Source organism: Mustela lutreola, chromosome 1 (assembly GCF_030435805.1).
Source record: "Mustela lutreola isolate mMusLut2 chromosome 1, mMusLut2.pri, whole genome shotgun sequence".
In the NCBI taxonomy this organism is placed as follows: Eukaryota; Metazoa; Chordata; class Mammalia; order Carnivora; family Mustelidae; genus Mustela; species Mustela lutreola.
The window spans coordinates 204,270,245-204,290,783 of NC_081290.1; the positions used below are offsets into that span (position 1 = coordinate 204,270,245).

Genomic DNA, 20,539 nt, shown 5'->3' on the forward strand with positions numbered 1-20,539 from the left:
AACTAATGGTTACCAAAGGGCAAGTGGGTTGGAGGATAGGTGAAATAGGAAATGGAGATTAGGGAGTGTGCTTATCATGATGAGCACTTGGTAATCTATGGAATTGTTGAATCACTGTAATGCACACCTGAAACAAATATAACACTATATGTTAACCATACTGGACCTAAAAATAATTTTAAAAAGCCCTAGAGACTCCATGAAAAAGTTAATTAGAACTAGTAAGTTCAGTACATTTGTAGGATATAAAAATTAATATACAGAAATCTGTTGCATTTCTTTCTCTTTTTAAATAGATTTTATTTATTTATTTGACAGAGGGCGGGGAGAGAGAGAGAGTGAGAGTGTGTATAAGCAGGCAGAGAAGCAGGCAGAAGGAGAGGGAGAGGTGGGCTCTCCGCTGAGCGGAAAGCCTGGTATGGGGCTTGATCCCAGGACCCTGGGATCATGACCTGAGCCGAAGGCAGATGCTTAACCACCTGAGCCACCCAGATGCCCCAGTCTGTTGCATTTCTTTACAGTAATAGTGAAGTAGCAAAAAGAGGAAGTAAGAAAAGAGCCTCATTAACAATTGCACCAAAAAGAGTAAAGTACGTAAGAATACATTTTACCAAGTAGGTGAAAGACCTGTACTCTGAAAAACACAAGCCATTGATGAAAGAAATTGATGACACAAATGGGAAGATATTTCATGCTCATGGGTTAGAAAAATTAATATTGTTGGGGCGCCTGGGTGGCTCAGTGGGTTAAAGCCTCTGCCTTCGGCTCAGGTCATGATCCCAGCGTCCTGGGATCAAGCCCCGCATCGGGCTCTCTGCTCTGCAGGGAGCCTGCTTCCTCCTCTCTCTCTGCCTGCCTCTCTGCCTAATTGTGATCTCTGTCTGTCAAATAAATAAAAAATCTTTAAAAAAAAAAAAGAAAAATTAATATTGTTAAAATGTCCATATTACTGCAGTCTGTAGAGTCAGTGCAATCCATATAAGAATACCATTAGTCATCTTCACAGAATTAGAACAAATAATCCTAAAATTTGTATGGAGCCAAAAAAGACCCAGCATAGCCAAAACAATCTTTTTTCTTTTTTTTTTAACTTAACTTCAATTTAGTTAGCATGCAATGTATTGTTAGTTTCAGGGGTAGTATTTAATGATTCATTAGTTGTGTATAACACCTAGTGCTCATTACATCAAGTGTCCTCCTTAATGCCCATCACCCAGTTAACATCCCTCACCCACCTCCCCTCCAGCAACTCAATTTGTTCCTTATAGTTAAAGAGTCTCTTATGGTTTGCCTTCTTCTGTTTTTATCTTAGTTTTCCTTCCCTTCCCCTATGTTTATCTGTTTTGTTTCTTAAATTCCACACATGAGTGAAATCATGTATTTGTCTTTCTCTGACTGACTTATTTCATGTAGCATAATGCCCTCTAGTTCCATCCACATCTTTGCAAATGGCAAGATTTTGTTCTTTTTGATGGCTGAGTAATTCCATTATATATATATATACACACACATATATATGGAATTCCATATATATTCATAAACATATAATGGAATTACTCAGCCATCAAAAAGAATGAAATCTTGCCATATGCATACATATATGTATATATGTATGTATTATATATATACAGCACATCTTCTTTACCAATCTATCTGGGTTCTTTCTATATTTTGGCTATTGTGAACATTGCTGCTATAAACACTGGGGTACATGTGCCCTTTTGAGTCACTATTTTTTGTATCCTTTGGATAAATACCCAGTAGTACATTTGCTGGGTCAAAGGCTAGTTCTATTTTTAGCTTTCTGAGGAATCTCCATACTGTTTTCCAGAGTGGCTGTACCAGTTTGCATGCCCACCAGCAGTGTAAGAGGGTTCCTCTTTCTCCACATCTTTGGCAACATCTGTTCATAGCCAAAGCAATCTTAAGAAAGAAGAACAAAGATGGAGATTTCAAACTATACTACAAAAGTATGGTAATCAAAACAGTATACTGGCACTGACACAGAAATAGACACATAGGTCAGTAGAGTAGAATAGAGAATAGAATAGAATAGAATAGAATACCTAGAAATAAACCCACTTATTTGGTCAATTAATCTCAGCAAAGAAGGCAAAAAATACACAGTCAGGAAAAGACAGTCTCTTTTATAAATGGTAATAGGAAAACTAGATAGCAAAAGGATGAAACTGGGCTTTTTTTTTTTTTTTAAGATTATTTATTTATTTGACAGAGATCACAAGTAGGCAGAGAGGCAGAGATAGAGGAAGGAAGCAGGGTCACTGCTGAGCAGAGAGCCTGATGCGTGGCTCGATTCCAGGACCCTGGGATCATGACCTGAGCTGAAGGCAGAGGCTTTAACCCACTGAGCCACACAGGCGCCCTGGGCTACTTTTTAATACCAAGTTTATTAATATTGAGTTCATTTAAGAATAAACTCAAAATGGATTATAGACCTAAATGTAAGACCTAAACCAAAAACTTTAAAAAAATTGGGCAGTAAACTCTTAGATATTGGCCTTAGCAATATTTCTCTCGTTCTGTCTCTTCAGGAAAGGGAGACAAGAGCAAAATAAAGTATTGGGATTACACCAATATAAAACACTTTTGCATAGTGAAGGAAACAGTCAGGAAAACAAAAAGCAGCCTAGTAAATGAGAGAAGGTATTTGCAACTGGTATATTTGGTAAGGGATCAATATCCAAAATACATAGAGAGCTCTTAAAACTCAATATCAAAAAACAAATTATCTGATTAAAATGGGCAGAGGACTTGACTAGACATTTTTTCCGAAGAAGAAATAGAGGTGACTAGAAAACAGTTGAAAAGATGTTCAACATCACTAACCATCAGGGAAATGCAAATACTACCATGACGATAGATAACCTCACAATGGTCAGGATAGCTAGTATCAATAAGGCAAGAAATAACAAGTATTGGTAATGGTATAGAAGAAAGGGAACCCATATGTGCTGTTTGTGGAGGTGTAAATTGGCACATCCACTATGGAGATTCCTCAAAAATTAAAAATAGAAATGCCACATGGCCAGGGCATGTGAGTGGCTCAGTTAAGTGTCCAACTCTTTATCTCAACTTAGGTCTTGATCTCAGGGTCATGAGTTCAGGCCCCACATTGGGCTCCACACTGGGCATGGAACCTACTTTAAAAAAAATTACCACATGACCTATTAATTCCCCTTCTGGATATTTCACTGAGGAATGGGATAACATAGATGTTCATAGATGAACATCATAGATTAATGGATAAAGAAGATGTTGTGTATATATATATTACTCAGCCATAAAAAGGAATGAAATCTTCCATTTGTGACAGCCTGCATGGATGTCAGGGGTATTCTGCTAAGTAAAAGAAGTCAGAAAAAGACAAATACTGTATAATTTCACTTACATGCAGAATCTAAAAAAGAAATGGGCAAAACCAGAAACAGACTCTAGAGAACAAACTGCTGATTGCTGGAGTGAAGGGGGTCAGGTGATGGGTGAAATGGGTGAAGATAATAAAGAGGTGCAAATGTCTTGTTCTAAAATAAGTCACAGGTATGAAAGGTACAGCAAGGGTAATATAGTCAACAACATTGTAACAACTTTGGTGACAGATGGTTTAACACTTAATGGTGGTGAGCATTTGGCGATGTATAGATACCATGTTGTACACCTGAAACTAATAAAATGTTGTATGTCAACTATACTTCAGTAAAAAAGTGCTTGAGCAGCATTTAATAAGAACATTTGGAATGGCTGGTATGGAAGATTTCAGTTTGCATTATAAGTCATATAGATAAGTTTAAGTTGGATATAATGTATTGGATATTGAAAAGTAGTGAATTCTGTTGTAGTAGAGAATCTAGAAGATGTATCTTTGGAATCTAGTGCCTGTGTATCACAGTGAAATCACTGTGATATCTTATGTTTATACTGAATCATTTTGTGTCTTCCATTCTTTACGTACTGCAAAGTTACATGATTTTTAATAAACAGTAAATTTGGAAACATAGTAGCACTTAGTAAATTTTGATTATTTGTTTAAATTCATATCTGATGTTTATCATAATAACTTGGGTTTTCAGTTTATCATAATATCTTGGGTTTTCAGTATATAGAAATTCAGTTTTAGCTTGGGGACACAAGGGGAAGACAAAAGAAGGAGAACCATATAAGAGAGAGCAAATTGGGTAAAATTTGTTGTCAGAAAAACTGTCAGGTAGGAGAACTTGTAAATATACACTTTCCTTTAAAGTTAGGGTAAATCATCTGAACATTTGAATTCTGGAATTCTCTCAAGCTCTGTGCTGAGGACATCTTTGGATTTCTTATGGTCTCATTAACAGAACCTTTTCTCTGATAGCTGTGCAGCACAGCTGTCTATCTTTTGAAAACTCCAGACCCCTGCAATGTTGAAAACCTCAGACACTAAGCTTTGAAGATGCTTTTTTAATCTATTGAAATCTTTGAACTTAGATACAATTGGGTTGTTATGTAATATTCTGAACATGCATAAATTCACAATATGAAAGTGCTTGAAGTCCAAACTCAGGGGTTTGCAGACTAAGAGAAACTATAGAGTAAGAGCCAGTAGGCATTAAGTGTAATTATCTGCCATGGTTATATTTACTTGCTGTTTTTCCATTCCTCCCTCTATAAGTATATTATAAACTATCCTAAGCTAAAGTATTAATTAGATAATAAGATTTTTTTTTTTTCACGGTTGCTTGCCTTTTTATTTTTATTTTTATTTTTTTTTTAATTTTTTATTTTTTATAAACATATATTTTTATCCCCAGGGGTACAGGTCTGTGAATCACCAGGTTTACACACTTCACAGCACTCACCAAATCACATACCCTCCCCAATGTCCATAATCCCACCCCCTTCTCCCAAACCCCCTCCCCCCGGCAACCCTCAGTTTGTTTCGTGAGATTAAGAGTCACTTATGGTTTGTCTCCCTCCCAATCCCATCTTGTTTCATTTATTCTTCTTCTACCCACTTAAGCCTCCATGTTGCATCACCACTTCCTCATATCAGGGAGATCATATGATAGTTGTCTTTCTCTGCTTGACTTATTTCGCTAAGCATGATACGCTCTAGTTCCATCCATGTGGTTGCAAATGGCAAGATTTCATTTCTTTTGATGGCTGCATAGTATTCCATTGTGTATATATACCACATCTTCTTGATCCATTCATCTGTTGATGGACATCTAGGTTCTTTCCATAGTTTGGCTATTGTGGACATTGCTCCTATAAACATTCGGGTGCATGTGTCCCTTTGGATCACTACATTTGTATCTTTAGGGTAAATACCCAATAGTGCAATTGCTGGGTCATAGGGCAGTTCTATTTTCAACATTTTGAGGAACCTCCATGCTGTTTTCCAGAGTGGCTGCACCAGCTTGCATTCCCACCAACAGTGTAGGAGGGTTCCCCTTTCTCCGCATCCTCGCCAGCATCTGTCATTTCCTGATTTGTTGATTTTAGCCATTCTGACTGGTGTGAGGTGATATCTCATTGTGGTTTTGATTTGTATTTCCCTGATGCCGAGTGATATGGAGCACTTTTTCATGTGTCTGTTCGCCATCTGGATGTCTTCTTTGCAGAAATGTCTGTTCATGTCTTCTGCCCATTTCTTGATTGGATTATTTGTTCTTTGGGTGTTGAGTTTGCTAAGTTCTTTATAGATTCTGGACACTAGTCCTTTATCTGATATGTCGTTTGCAAATATCTTCTCCCATTCTGTCAGTTGTCTTTTGATTTTGTTAACTGTTTCCTTTGCTGTGCAAAAGCTTTTGATCTTGATGAAATCCCAGTAGTTCATTTTTTCCCTTGCTTCCCTTGCCTTTTGCGTTGTTCCTAGGAAGATGTTGCTGCGGCAGAGGTCGAAGAGGTTGCTGCCCGTGTTCTCCTCAAGGATTTTGATGGATTCCTTTCGTACATTGAGATCCTTCATCCATTTTGAGTCTATTTTTGTGTGTGGTGTAAGGAAATGGTCCAATTTCATTTTTCTGCATGTGGCTGTCCAATTTTCCCAGCACCATTTATTGAAAAGGCTGTCTTTTTTCCATTGGACATTCTTTCCTGCTTTGTCGAAGATTAGTTGACCATAGATTTGAGGGTCTATTTCTGGGCTCTCTATTCTGTTCCATTGATCTATGTGTCTGTTTTTGTGCCAGTACCATGCTGTCTTGATGATGACAGCTTTGTAATAGAGCTTGAAGTCCGGAATTGTGATGCCACCAACGTTGGCTTTCTTTTTCAATATCCCTTTGGCTATTCGAGGTCTTTTCTGATTCCATATAAATTTTAGCATTATTTGTTCCATTTCTTTGAAAAAGATGGATGGTACTTTGATAGGAATTGCATTAAATGTGGCCCGACTTATCAAAAAGAAAAGAGAAAGGACCCAAATAAATAAAATCATGAATGAAAGAGGAGAGATCACAACTAACACCAAAGAAATACAAACTATTATAAGAACATACTATGAGCAACTCTACGGCAATAAATTTGACAATCTGGAAGAAATGGATGCATTCCTAGAAACATATAAACTACCACAACTGAACCAGGAAGAAATAGAAAGCCTGAACAGACCCATAACCAGTAAGGAGATTGAAACAGTCATTAAAAATCTCCAAACAAACAAAAGCCCAGGGCCAGACGGCTTCCCGGGGGAATTCTACCAAACATTTAAAGAAGAACTAATTCCTATTCTCCTGAAACTGTTCCAAAAAATAGAAATAGAAGGAAAACTTCCAAACTCATTTTATGAGGCCAGCATCACCTTGATCCCAAAACCAGACAAGGATCCCACCAAAAAAGAGAGCTATAGACCGATATCCTTGATGAACACAGATGCGAAAATACTCAACAAAATACTAGCCAATAGGATTCAACAGTACATTAAAAAGATAATAAGATTTTTTAAAAAAGATTTTTATTTATTTATTTGACAGAGAGAGATCACAAGTAGGCAGAGAGGCAGGCAGAGAGAGAGGGGGAAGCAGGCTCCCCTCTGAGCAGAGAGCCCGATGTGGGACTTGATCCCAGGACCCTGAGATCATGACCTGAGTTGAAGGCAGCGGCTTAACCCACTGAGCCACCCAGGTGCCCCGCTAATAAGATTTTTAAAGATATCATTCTTCTCACTGGGTATCAATATTCTTAGTGGTATTTTCCACTAGAAAATGAACTAACACTAGCCAGTAGGGATTGGCCTAGTACTGAAGGACAGTTAAAAGTGGTCCTTGGGGCGCCTGGGTGGCTCAGTGGGTTAAAGCCTCTGCCTCTGGCTCAGGTCACGATCTCGATCTCAGGATCGAGCCCCGCATTGAGCTCTCTGCTTGGCAGGGAGCCTGCTTCCTTTCCTTTCTCTCTGCTTGCCTCTCTGCCTACTTGTGATCTCTGTCTGTCAAACAAATAAATTAACTCTTAAAAAAAAAAAAAAGTGGTCCTTAAGGGGCACCTGGGTGGCTCAGTGGGTTAAAGCCTCTGCCTTCGGTTCAGGTCATGGTCTCAGGGTCCTGGGATCGAGCCCCACATCCGGCTCTCTGCACAGCGGGTAGCCTGCTTCCTCCTCTCTCTCTGCCTGACTTTCTGCCTACTTGTGATCTCTATCAAATAAATAAATAAAAAATCTTAAAAAAAAAAAAGTGGTCCTTAAACTTAAGCTTGGATAGTAGGATTGAGGGTCAAAGAATAGGTTTGGGGGGCAGGATGTATCCTATAAGTAAATGTGTGTAGTGATGGAAAGGTTGCATGATGCAAGGGGACAAGGGAGCCACTACCATGTAGTAGTTGGGGAAATGGCCTTTTTTTTTTTTTTAACTGTAAGAATGATGGTCAGTAAAACTTGGTAAGTTTAAAAAGTTTACATAAGAAAAATAATTATTCACAATCTTAACAGGGCAGTGTTGCAACAATTTAACATTTTCATATATTTGTTATTTTTCTCTACATTTTAGAAATAATTGAGTTCATACTTTAAATATCCTTTTGTATTCTGCCCCTTTGCTCACTATAGTTGGTTTCCTTGGCTTTTATTTTCTCACAGCTGCTCAGAGAGACTGCACATGTTTCCCAGTGCATGTAATATATTTTTGGCCACTTTTTTGCAGGGTTGAATTTATTTACCCATCAGAGTCAATCCTAAATGTTATTTTCTTAGAGAAGCTTTCCCGAATTCTTGGGATTAATACCTCCTATTACATACTTTTGTAGTCCCCTGTACTTTTCTTTATAGCCTTTATTGCAATTACAATTCATAATGTATGCAGAATTAGGATGTTGTATATTGGTTAAGTATGTGTTGTTAGAATGCAAGATTCATGAGAGTAGGAACTGTTCACTCTATCTTTATCTTCTACCCAATACAGAATGTGGTAGGTGCTCAGTAACCTTCAGTATATATTGAATAAATAAATGAATGAACAAACATTATAGGCAGCAGTCTCCCTCCGTCATACATAATACCTTTGTTAAAGTGTATGTTTGGTAGTGGGTGTCTGAAAGTCTAATCCTGGATTCTTTTTTCTAGGAGCTAATAAATATATATATAGATCCCTAAATATGCTTCTTGGAAGCACTGCTCTTTTTGACCAAGGAAAATGAGTTCAGAGTCTACCTTGTTAGGCATCAGGGGTGGGAAGTGACTGCTAAGAGTGGCAGTCACCAGCTGCTCCCTACTGATTTGGAATTTTGTAAGTAGAATCAGGAATCTCTTCCTCCACAGGCTCACAGACCCCTTCCCTGATCCTTTTTAGTCCATGTTACAAGATCAGGCAACCCACAATATTGAAATTTCTGCTTTAGGATGCTCTTGGTAGCATCCTGGGTGGAAAAGGGGAGACAGTGTTCGTTTTTCTTGTCCAGGCAGCAAGATCTGAATGGAGCTTCAGCCATTTGCAGTCCCCAGTCCCACTTACAAAAATCACGATCATCATCCAGGTGGGTCTTTTCACCTGCATTTAAATTCCTGAGATAATAGAAGAGGGAGAAGACTAGTGGGGTGAGATTACAAGTATCCCCAGAACACAAAAAGTCTGACTTCATCATTGAAATGAAGGAGAAAGAAATAGGGGCACCATTGCTGTCAAAATGTTTTCCACTAACAACAGCAGCACCTGATAGGAGCACTGTCCTATTTTAATCCTGATTAACCTTTTGGATATATGGGTTAGGGCCTTGCTGCTTAGGGTGTAGTCTATAGACCAATAGCTTACAAAAAATGGATGGGCTGGGGGCACCTGGGTGGCTCAGTGGGTTAAAGCCTCTGCCTTCGGCTGAGGTCATGATCCCAGGGTCCTGGGATCGAGCCCCACATTGGGCTCTCTGAGAGGCAGGGAGCCTGCTTCTCTTCCTCTCTCTCTACCTCTCTCTCTGCCTGCTTGTGATCTATCTCTCTCTCTCAAATAAATAAATAAAATCTTAAAAAAAATGGATGGGCTTATAAAAAAAAAAATGTCAGGTTTAATTCCAGAGTAGTGAATCAGAATCTTCATTTAACCAAAGCTGGGTGGCCTGTGTGCATGTTAGCTTTTAAGGCAAGCTGGGTTAGGTTGCTGTAAAATGTACAGACTGAGTGGTTGCAAGTCAAGGACATAAGTATTTGGAAACCTGAATATCTATCTATTTTAAAATTTTATTTTTAAGTAATCTCTATACCTAATGGGGGGCTCAAACTCAACAACCCTGAGATCAAGAGTTGTGTGGTCTACTGGCTGAGCTGCTGGGCACACCAGAAACCTGATTTTTAATCTTAGACCCTGATACTCAAAATATTTGATATACGAGTTTCTTTCTGAGAGAGAAAGAGTAGCCACTCTTTAAATGTATGGCCATGCAGTAAGTTAATGGCAGTCACAACTCAGTATTTCTGTGGTGTTTTAACCTAGACTTGTTTTCTATTTAATTATTTAATTCACTTTGCCTGATTTTATATTAGGGCAAAACTTTTAAAGATAGTCTTAGGGTGCCTGGGTGGCTCAGTTAGTTAAGCATCAGACTCTTGATCTCAGCCCAGGTCTTAATCTCAGGGTTGTCAGTTCAAGCCCAGCCACTGGGCTTCATCCTGGGTGTGGAGCCTACTCAATAAATAAATAAATAAATAGATAGATAGATAAATAAATAAATAGATAGATAGATACTCAATAAATAAATAAATAAATAGATAGATAAATAAATAGATAGATAGATAGATAAATAAATAAATAAAATAGAATAAAAATTAAAATTAAAATAAAAAATAAAATTGTCTTCTTGTACCAACAGAGAAAATAGAGGTTTCCTGTGTTTGTATATACAGAGACATTTAGAAGGTATTCCAAGCAGTATATTTCTCCATTTATATTTGGACTATTTTGTTTGAAAACCTAATTTTAACAAGTGGGAAAACAGGTCAGCTTCTTTTCTCTTTTTCTGTTGGAGTTTTCATCTGTCATATTTGTTCAACATAAGTCTAAAATTTAACACACAGCAAATGAATTATCTTTTCTTTGCTAGACTCAAATGCAGCCATTAACAACATCTGCCTTTAGAAGCCATTTACTTATACAGTGAGCTGCTTTTTGCTGGAGTGAGCTCTGAGTTGAGTATAAATAGGAAAGGATCCTTATTCTCTGATCTTATGGGTCCATTCAGTTCCATCCAGAAGTTCTGGGTTTCTGGGTTGTTACGGTGGCTTTGTATGTCGAGACAAACCTTAAATGCTTTTACTCTTCTTGTTTTACTTCATATTTCATAGTAAGTATATACAGAATTTGGGAATTTCCTCTATTTTAAGATTCTTCTCAAATCCATTGTTTGGTAGAGGTTTACTGGAGACTCCAATCACCTGTTCTTCCCCCTGAGGAAAGGTAGTACGTTTGAAGTCTCAGTTCTGTTATCCAAAAGCTGGTTATGCATTTACCTGCTTCTGGTCTTTCTTACTTCCAGGAGAGGCTGACTCAACACTTCCAGCTACCTTGTGCTTTGAACTGACTTCTTTGGTGTGTTGGGGTACTCAGTTTATCAGAAGTGGACATAATTGGATGCTTCTTTCCTTTGGTAGCTGCTGGCCAGAATTACTTTTTCCCTTTTACCTGCCAATAAAGGACTCTTCAGTTTATGGTTTTACATAATTCACTAAATTTAGTGTATTTAGTTAGGTTTATCAGTATAATGTTTGCTGAGTGTTTACATTGTGCCTGACACTTTCCAGAACCATTTGGGAGAACCATTACTCGGAGAGTACATCTTTATGTCTTGGGTGTTGTGGGAGAGGGCTGGAATATAACATTGCCCTTTATGGGTTTTATTGTGATATGTAATATAGAAGAACTTTCTTCATGGGCCCCTACACATGTTTATGCCCACTTTAGGCAGATCTTCTTGAGGTAAAGAGGAATACCTTAAAGGAGGAATAGAAAATGGTGACAATGTCTTAATACCCCCCTACTGTCCTCTTCCCCCAATAGTTTGAATGTTACTTAGAAACAGTTTCTAAGAGGGAATTTCCTTAAATAAGTATTACGGAAGTTGGCAAATTGTGGAAACAATTTTAGCATCTGTGGTTGATGTTCTACATTGCAGAACATTTTTGCATATAGGTTTGAGTCTTAGCTGATCACTTTGCCTTCTACATCATGCATGCAGGAACAGGGTACAATAATAACACCTTCATTTTAGACTTAGTGAAATTTTTAACAAGGATCTCTGGACTCCTTTGATGAACCTCTTTGGAACATTTAGTGACAAAATGTCTTTTGCAGAGACATCTCTTCTTCCATCTCATGAGTCCTTAGCCTGTGCTGGTTTTCAGGAGTAGGCTGACTTCTAGTTGTATAAGCAATTAAATTTTTTCCACTAGTGGAGAAGAAAGGCATTATCAGTAATGGAAAATCCAAATTACAAAGTATTAGAAGAAATTTTTTTAGAAGCAATTTAAGGGTATAGTTTAGGGGTGCCTGGATGCTTCAGTCAGTTAAGCATCTGTCTTTGGCTCAGGTCCTGATCCTAGGGTCCTGGGATTGAGCCCCATGTCAGGCTGTCTTCTTGGCAGAGAGCATGCTTCTCCCTCTCCCTCTGCCTGCCATTCCCCCCCCCCCACTCTCTTTTTCTCTGTGTATCAAATAGATAAATAAAATCTTTAAAAAAATAAGATTATATTTTACTTTAAATAATATTTGCTGTATGTCTGACCTAACAGTGTTTATTTCAGGATAATGTTTTCTTGATTTCTTTTTATATTAGAAGATGCCACCTTATCTTCCACATTACAGAATGTAGTTTTAAGGCATGATCTTTAGGTTTTTAAAATTTTAAAATCTATTCTTAATTTTCTTATTCAATGTATATGCTTTCTTGGTCCTGTAAGATTAATACTGCCCTCTCAGCAAATCCCTCTTAGAGGAAACATGCCTTAACATAGTAAAAACCATATATGAAAAATCCACAGTTAACATCACACTCAATGGTGAAAAACTGAGAGCTTTTCCTATAACATCAGGAACAAGACAAGGATCCCCACTCTCACCACTTCTGTTCAGCATAGTGGTGGAATTCTTAGCCACAGAATTCAGACAAGAAAAAGAAATAAAAGGCAATGGGGAGGAGCTTAGATGGTGGTAGAAGAGGAGGACCCTAAGCTTGTCTCCTCCCTCAAACACAACTAGATAGCTATCAAATCTAAATACCCCAGAAATCAACCTGAAAACTGACAGAACAAACTCCACAACTAAAGGGAGAGAAGTATCTACATCAAGGAAGGTAGGAAGTATGAAATGTGGTTTAGGGGAGAAACTGGGTGCTTTGGAGGGGAGAGAGCCATGGTTGCAGAGAAAGATAGAGAGAGAGAGAGGAGAACACCAGAGAATACACAGGGAGACTATTTTCTCAAAACCATTTCCTGGAAAATGAGATGGGCTGATTTTCATGAGTTCTTACAACCATCAGGACATAAACACTAGAATTTTAAAAGTCAGTGGGCTCTATAGACAAACTATGGAAAGAACCTAGATGTCCATCAACAGATGAATGGATAAAGAAGATGTGGTGTGTGTGTGTGTGTGTATATACGTATATATATATATATATACACACACGTACACACACACACACACACACACACACACACACTCTGGAATACTATGCAGCCATCAAGAGAAATGAAATCTTGCCATTTGTGATGATGTGGATGGAACTAGAGGGTACTATGCTGAGTGAAATAAGTCAATCAGAGAACGACAACTATCATATGATCTCCCTGATAAGAGGAAGTGGAGAGGCAACGTGGGGGGCTTAAGGGGTTAGGAAAGGAATAAATGAAACAAGATGGGATTGGGAGGGAGACAAACCATAAGAGACTCTTAATCTCACAAAACAAACTGAGGGTTACTGAGGGGAGGGGGTCTGGAGAGGGGGGTGGACTTTGGGGAAGGTATGTGCTATGGTGAGTGCTGGGAAGTGTGTAAACCTGGCGATTCACAGACCTGTACCCCTGGGGATATGTTTATAAAAAAATTTAAAAATTAAAAAAAATAAATAAAATCTTAAAAAAAAAGTCAGTGGGCTTCGCAGGGTTAGAGCCATGAGAGCACTGCAGTGCTCCTGAAGAGAAGGCAGGCAAACAACCTGGAGGTGTTCAGTATGGAAACAATGATCTGGAAAATGCCTAGGTCACACATGGGGGAGATTATTCACTCCTCCCGGAGTACTCCCCTGAGAGGTGGCAATCAGGGAGATGCCTTTCCAGGGACAAAGGAGCCATCTGCACCATTTCCCTCTCCCACGCCTCAGCATAAGAGCCACCTGCAATAATCAATGCAGTGCCAACACTGCCTAACCTACTTATATCAAGTTCTACACCCTTGTGCTCTGGCAGGACTGCCTGTCTTGGTCAAAATTGCCTTAATCCCTATGCAGCAGGCCCATTCCCCAGAAGACCAGCAGAAACCCCTACCCACATAATGTCCCCCAACCAGAGAGTTCTGCAGGGCTTCAGTTCTAGTTGAAGTAGTATCAGGTCCCATTTAACAAGCAGGTCAGAGCACATCTAGTTAAAACTGGTGCATTCTGGCCAAGGACCAAACACTGCCCACTGTGGGCAAGGAGACCCTCTGTAAATGACTATATTGAAGGATAGAGCAGCCAAAACACAACAGTAGAGCTCATGCAGCACATACCAGAGACCTTCCCTAAAGAGCCAGGTCCTGGACATTACATGATCTCTTCTTCATAAAATCATTACTTTCAGGAATAGTAAACATAACAGGCTTTTTTCTAAAAAATAGAAAAAGACAAGGACTTAGACAAAATATCAAGTTGGAGGAATTAATCCCGAATGAAAAAACAGGATAAGGTCATAGCCAGAGATCTAAGTGACATGGCCAGTGGAGAATTTAAAGAAACAAACATAAGGATACTCTCTGGGCTTGAGAACAGAATTGATGATTTCAGGGAGACCCTTAAGACAGAGATAAAAGAGATAAAGCAGCAGAAATGAAAAATGCCATAACTGAGATTTGAAACAGGCTTGCTGCAATGAACACAAAGCCAAAAGAAGCAGAAGATTAAGTGATATAGAAGATAAAGTAATGGAAAAAAAAAGAAAAGAAAACAAAGTAAGGGAAAATAGTGAAAGTGAACAAAAGAGAGAAAGAAGAATTATGGAACAGGAGAGTAGACTGAGGGAATTCAGTGACTCCATCAAACGTAATAACATGTGTATTATAGGAATCCCAGAAGAGGTTGAGAGAGAAAGGGGGGCAGAAAGTTTATTTGAGGAAATAATATCTGAAAACTTCCAGAATCTGGGGAAGGAAACAGACATCCAGATCTAGGAGGCATAGACAACTTCTGTCAAAATCAACAGAAACAGGCCCACACCAAGACATTGTGATTGAATTTGTACAATATAATGATAAAGAAAAAATCTTAAAAGCAGCAAGGCAAGAGAAGTCTTAACTTACAAGGAAGGCCCATAAGGCTACCTGGAAATTTCTCAACAAAAACTTGGCAAGCCAGAGAGTGGCATGATATAATCAAAGTGCTGAATGTGAAAAAAAAAATCTATATCCAAGAATACTGTATCCAGCAAGGCTGTTCTTCAGAATAGGAGAGGTAAAGAGTTTCCCAGACAAACAAAAACTGAAGTTTGAGACTACTAAATCAGCCCTGTAAGAAATATTAAAGGGGACTCTGAGTGGAAAGGAAGGACCAAAAGTGACAAAAATAAGAAAGGAACAATGGAAATGAACAGGAACAGCAAAAAAAACAGGTAGTAAAATGGCAGTAGACACATATCTATCAATAATTACTCTGAATGTAAATGAACTCAATGCTCTAATAAAAATATATAGGGTGTCAGAATGCATAAAAAGATAAGACCCATCTATATACTGCCTATAAAAAACTCATTTTAGATCTAAAGACACCAGCAGATTGATCATGAAGAGCTGGAGAAACCTTTGTCATGCAAATGAATGTAAGAAAGCCACAGTAGCAACGTTTAAATTGGACAAATTAGACTTTAAACCAAAGACTGTAATAAGAGGTGAAGAAGGGCACTATATCATAATACAGGGGACAAATCCACCAAGATCTATCAATTATAAATATTTATGCAGCCAACCTGTGAGCACCCAGATGTATAAAACAATTAATAACAAATATAAAGGGGGGCACCTGAGAGGCTCAGTTAGTTAAGCACTCTGCCTTTAGCTCAGGTCATGATCCCAGGGTTCTGGGATCAAGCCTCATGTTAGGCTCCCTGCTCAGCTGGGAGCTCTCCCTGTACCCCTCCTCTGCTTGTGTTCTCTCTCTCTCAAATAAAAATAAAATAAAATAACTCATTGATAATAATACAATAATAGTAGGGGACTCAACACTGCATTTATATCAATATACAGATCATCTAAGCAGAAAATCAACAAGGATACAATGGCTTTGCACACTGTATCAGATAGACTTAAAGATACATTCAGAATATTCCATCTTAAAGCAGCAGAATTACACATTCTTTTCAAGTGCACATGGGACTTTCTCCAGAACAGAGCACATACTAGGTCACAAATCAAGCCTCAGTAAGTACAGAAAGATTGAGATCATACCATTCATATTTTCTGACCACAATGTTATGAAACTTGAAGTCAACCATAAGAAAAAATTTAGAAAGACCACAAATACATTGAAGTTAAAGCGCCTTCTATTAAAGAATGAATGGGTTAGGCAGGAAATTAAAAAAGTAAAATATATGTGGCAACAAATGAGAATGAAAACACAGTAGTCCAAAACCTTTGCCATGCAGCAAAAGTGGTCCTAAGGGAGAAGTATATGGCAGTAGAGGTCTACCTTGGGAGACAAGAAAAATCTCCAAGAACCTAACCTTATACTTAAAGGATCTAGAAAAAGAACAACAATTGAAGCCTAACACCAGCAGAAAAAGGGAAGTAATAAAGATTAGAGCAGAAATAAATGATACTGAAACAAACAAACAAACACAAAAACCCAGCAGAACAGATCAAGAAAACCAGGAGCTGGTTCTTTGAAAAAATTAATGAAATTGATAAACCCCTTGCCACACTTGTCAAAAAGAAAAGAGAAAGGACCCTAATAAATAAACCACAAGTGAGAGAGGAGAAATAATAACCCAACACCACCGAAATACAGTTATAAGAGAATATTATGGAAAACTATATGCCAACAAATTGGACAACCTGGAAGAAGTGGGTAAATTCCTAGAAACACATAAACTACCAAAACTGAAACACTAAGAAATAGAAAAATTGAACAAATGGAAACCATCAAAGAAATTGAATCAGTAATCAAAAAATCTCCCAACAAATAAAAGTTCAGGGCCAGATGGTTTCATAGGCAAATTCCACCAGACACTGAAGAGTTAATTCCTATTCTCAAACTATTCCAAAAAGTAGAAAAGGAAGGAAAACCTTCAAATTTATTCTATAAGGCCTGATACCAAAACCAGATGAAGACTCCACTAAAAAACCAAAACTACAGGGCACCTGGGTGGCTCAGTGGGTTAAGCCTCTGCTTTTGGCTCAGGTCATGATCTCAGGGTCCTGGTATTGAGTCCTGCATCAGGCTTTCTGCTTGGCAGTGAGTCTGCTTCCTTCTCTCTCTCTTTGCCCTCCTCTCTGCCTACTTGTCATCTCTCTCTGTCAGATAAATAAATAAAATCTTTAAAAAAAATAAAAAAAACTACAGGCCAATATCCTTGATGAACATGGATGTAAAAATCCTCAATAAAATACTAGCAAACTGAATCCCAGCAGTACATTAAAAGAAACATTCACCATGATCAAATGGGATTTATTCCTGGGCTGCAGGGGTACTTTAGTATTCACAAATCCATCAGTGTGATACATCACATTAATAAATGAAAGGATAAGAACCATATGATCCTTTCAATAGATGTAGAAAAAGCATTGACAAAGTACAACATCCATTCATGATAGAAACCCTCAACAAAGTAGGTTTTGAGGGAGCATACCTTAACATATGTACAAAAAACCTGCAGCTAACATCATCCTCAATGGGGTAAAACTGAGCTTTTCCCCTATGGTCAGGAGGAAGACAGGAATGTCCACTTTCCACCACTGTTATTTAACATAGTACTGGAAGTCCTAACCTCAGGAACAAAAAGAAATAAAGGCATCCACATCAGTAAGGAAGAAGTCAAACTCACTATTTGTAGATGATATGATACTCAATGTAGAAAACCAGAAAGAACACCAAAAAATTGCTTGGACTCATACATGAATTCAGTAAAATTGCAGGATACAAAATCAGTGTATTTTGTTGTATTTGCAATTTGTATTTGCAGTGTATTTGTTGCATTTCTCTACACCAATAATGAAGCGGTAGAAAAATAAATCAAGGAGCCTGTCCCATTTACAATTATAGCAAAAACCATAAAATACCTGGGAATAAACCTAACCAAAGACGTGAAAGATTTGTACTCTGAAAACTATAAAATAGTGATGAAAGAAGTTGAAGGTGACACAATGAAATGGAAAATCATTCCATGCTCTTGGATTGGAAGAACTAGTATTGTTAAAATGTCTCTGTTACCCAATGTAATCTAAACATTTATGCAATCCCTATCAAAGTATTAGCAGCATTTTCACAGAGCTAGAACAAACAATCCTAAAATTTTTATGGAACCACAAAGTAGCTAAAGCAACTTTGAAAAAGAAAAACCTTGAAGCTTTAGAATTCCTGACTTTAAGTTATATTACAAAGTGGTAGTGATCAAGACAATATGGTACTGTCGCAAAAATAGACATCTCGATCAGTGAAACAGAATAGAAAAAGAATAGAAAACCCAGAAATGAGCCCATAGGCAATTGATCTTTGACAAAGCAAGAAAGAATATCCAATGGAAAAAAGACAGTTTCTTCAACAATGGGTGTTGGGAATACTCAACAGCAACATGCAAAATAATAAAATTGGACCAGTTTCTTACACCATACACAAAAATAATTTCAAAATGGATGAAAGACCTAAATGTGAAACTCAAAACCATAAAAATCTAGAAGAGAACACAGGTAGTAACCTCTTTGACATTGGCTTTAGCAACTTCTTACTAGATATGTCTCCTGAGGCAAGGGAAATAAATGCAAAAATGAAGTATTGGGACTACATCAAAGTAAAAGGCTTCTGCACAATGAAGGAAAAATCCACACTAAAAGCCAGCCTATGGAATGGGAGAAGATATTTGCAAATGACATAGCTCATAAGGGATTGATATCTAAAATCTATAATGAACTTTAAAAACTCAACTCCCATAAAGCAAGTAATCCAATTAAAAAATAGGCAGAAAACACGAATAGACATTTTTTTTTCAAATAAGACATCCAGATAGTCAACAGACACATGAAAAGATGCTTAGCATAACTCATCATCAGGGAAATGCAAATCAAAACCATAATGCAGTATTACCTCACACTGTCAGAGTAGCTAAAATCAACAACACAAGAAACAATAGGTGTTGTCAAGGAAGTGGAGAAATCTTACACTGTTTATGGAAATACAAACTGGTGCAGCCATTCTGGAAAATGTATGAATGTTCTACAGAAGGTTCAAAATAGAACTACCTTTTGATCCAGCAATTGTACTACTAGGTTTTTACCCAAAGAATACAAAATATTAACTTGAAGGGGTACATGCTTCTTTGATTTTTATAGTAGCATTATCTACAATAGCTAAATTATGGAAAGAGCCCAAATGTGCATCAACTGGTGAATTAATGGGTAACAAAGAAGTGGTATCTCTACAATGGAATATTAGCTATAAAAAGAATGAAATCTTGCTATTTGCAATGGCATGGATGGAGCTAGAGAGAATAATGTTAGGCAAAATAAGTCCGCCAGAGAGAGATAAATACCATATGATTTGACTCAAATGTGGAATTTAAGAAACAAAACAAATGATCTTGGTGGGGGAGGGGAAGAGGAAAATCAAGAAACAGACTCTTTACTATAGCGAACAAACTGATGGTTACCAGAGGGGAGATGGTATAAATTTGTGATGGGGATTAAGGAGTGTACTTGTGATGAGCTGTATGTTGTATATAAATTGTACATCTCAACTAATATGATACTGTATGTTAACTAAGTAGGATTTAAATAAAAATTTTAAAAAGAGAGAGAAAAGACATCTAAATTGGTAAGGAGTAAATAAAACTTTGACTCTTTGCAGGTGATATGGTACCATGTATAGAACACTGTACATTCTCCACCAAAAAACTTTTGAAACTGATAAATGAATTCAGTGAAGTTACAGGATACAAAATTAATATACAGAATTCTATTGTATTTCTTTTTAATAATAGTGAAGTAGCAAAGAGAAATGAAGAAAATCCCATTTACAATTGCACTAAAAATAATGAAATTAATAGGAATAAACTTAACCAAGAAGATGAAAAATCTGTACTCTGAGAACTATAAAACACAAATTAAAGAAATTGACACAAACAAGTGGAAGGATATTCCACGCTCACAGATTGGAAGAACCAATATTGTTAAAATAAGTCCATAGTAAACAATCTGCAGATTGGATGCAGTCCATCACAAAATAGCAACAACATTTTCCACAGAAGTAGAACAATAACCCCCAGATTTGTATAGAACCACAAAAAACCTTGAATAGCCAATGTAATTTTGAAAAGGAAGAACAAAGCTAGAAGTACCACAATTCCAGATTTCAAGCCCTACTACAGACCTGTAGTAATGCAACTAGTAAGGTATTACACAAAAAAATAGACACATAAATCAAGGGAACAGAATAGAGAGTCCAAAAATAAACCCATGCATATATGGTCAACTAACCTATGAGACTGGGGTCAATAATATACATTTGGCAATAATATACAAAGATAGTCTCTTCAAGAGATGGCACTGGGAAAACTGGACAGCAACATGCAAAAATGAAACCAACCACTTGCTTGAAGCATAAACAAAAATATACTCAGAATTGGTTAAAGATTTAAATGGTGAGACATGAAACCATAAAACTCCTAGAAAATAAC

At 37.5% G+C, this 20,539-nt stretch overlaps 1 protein-coding gene across 2 annotated transcripts in view; it reads left to right on the top strand.

Moving 5' to 3' along the window:
* JAM3 (junctional adhesion molecule 3) overlaps window positions 1–20,539 on the top strand; it is a 92,199-nt gene that overhangs the window by 21,791 nt on the left and 49,869 nt on the right. Inside the window, exon 2 of one of the 2 annotated variants that reach the window (XM_059185465.1) lies at window positions 8,887–8,961. The exons of the other annotated variant lie outside the window; for it this stretch is intronic. Coding sequence (XP_059041448.1) covers window positions 8,901–8,961 — 61 coding nt within the window. The 5' untranslated portion in view covers window positions 8,887–8,900. The remainder of the gene's footprint in view (window positions 1–8,886; window positions 8,962–20,539) is intronic. 2 annotated transcript variants of the gene reach the window in all.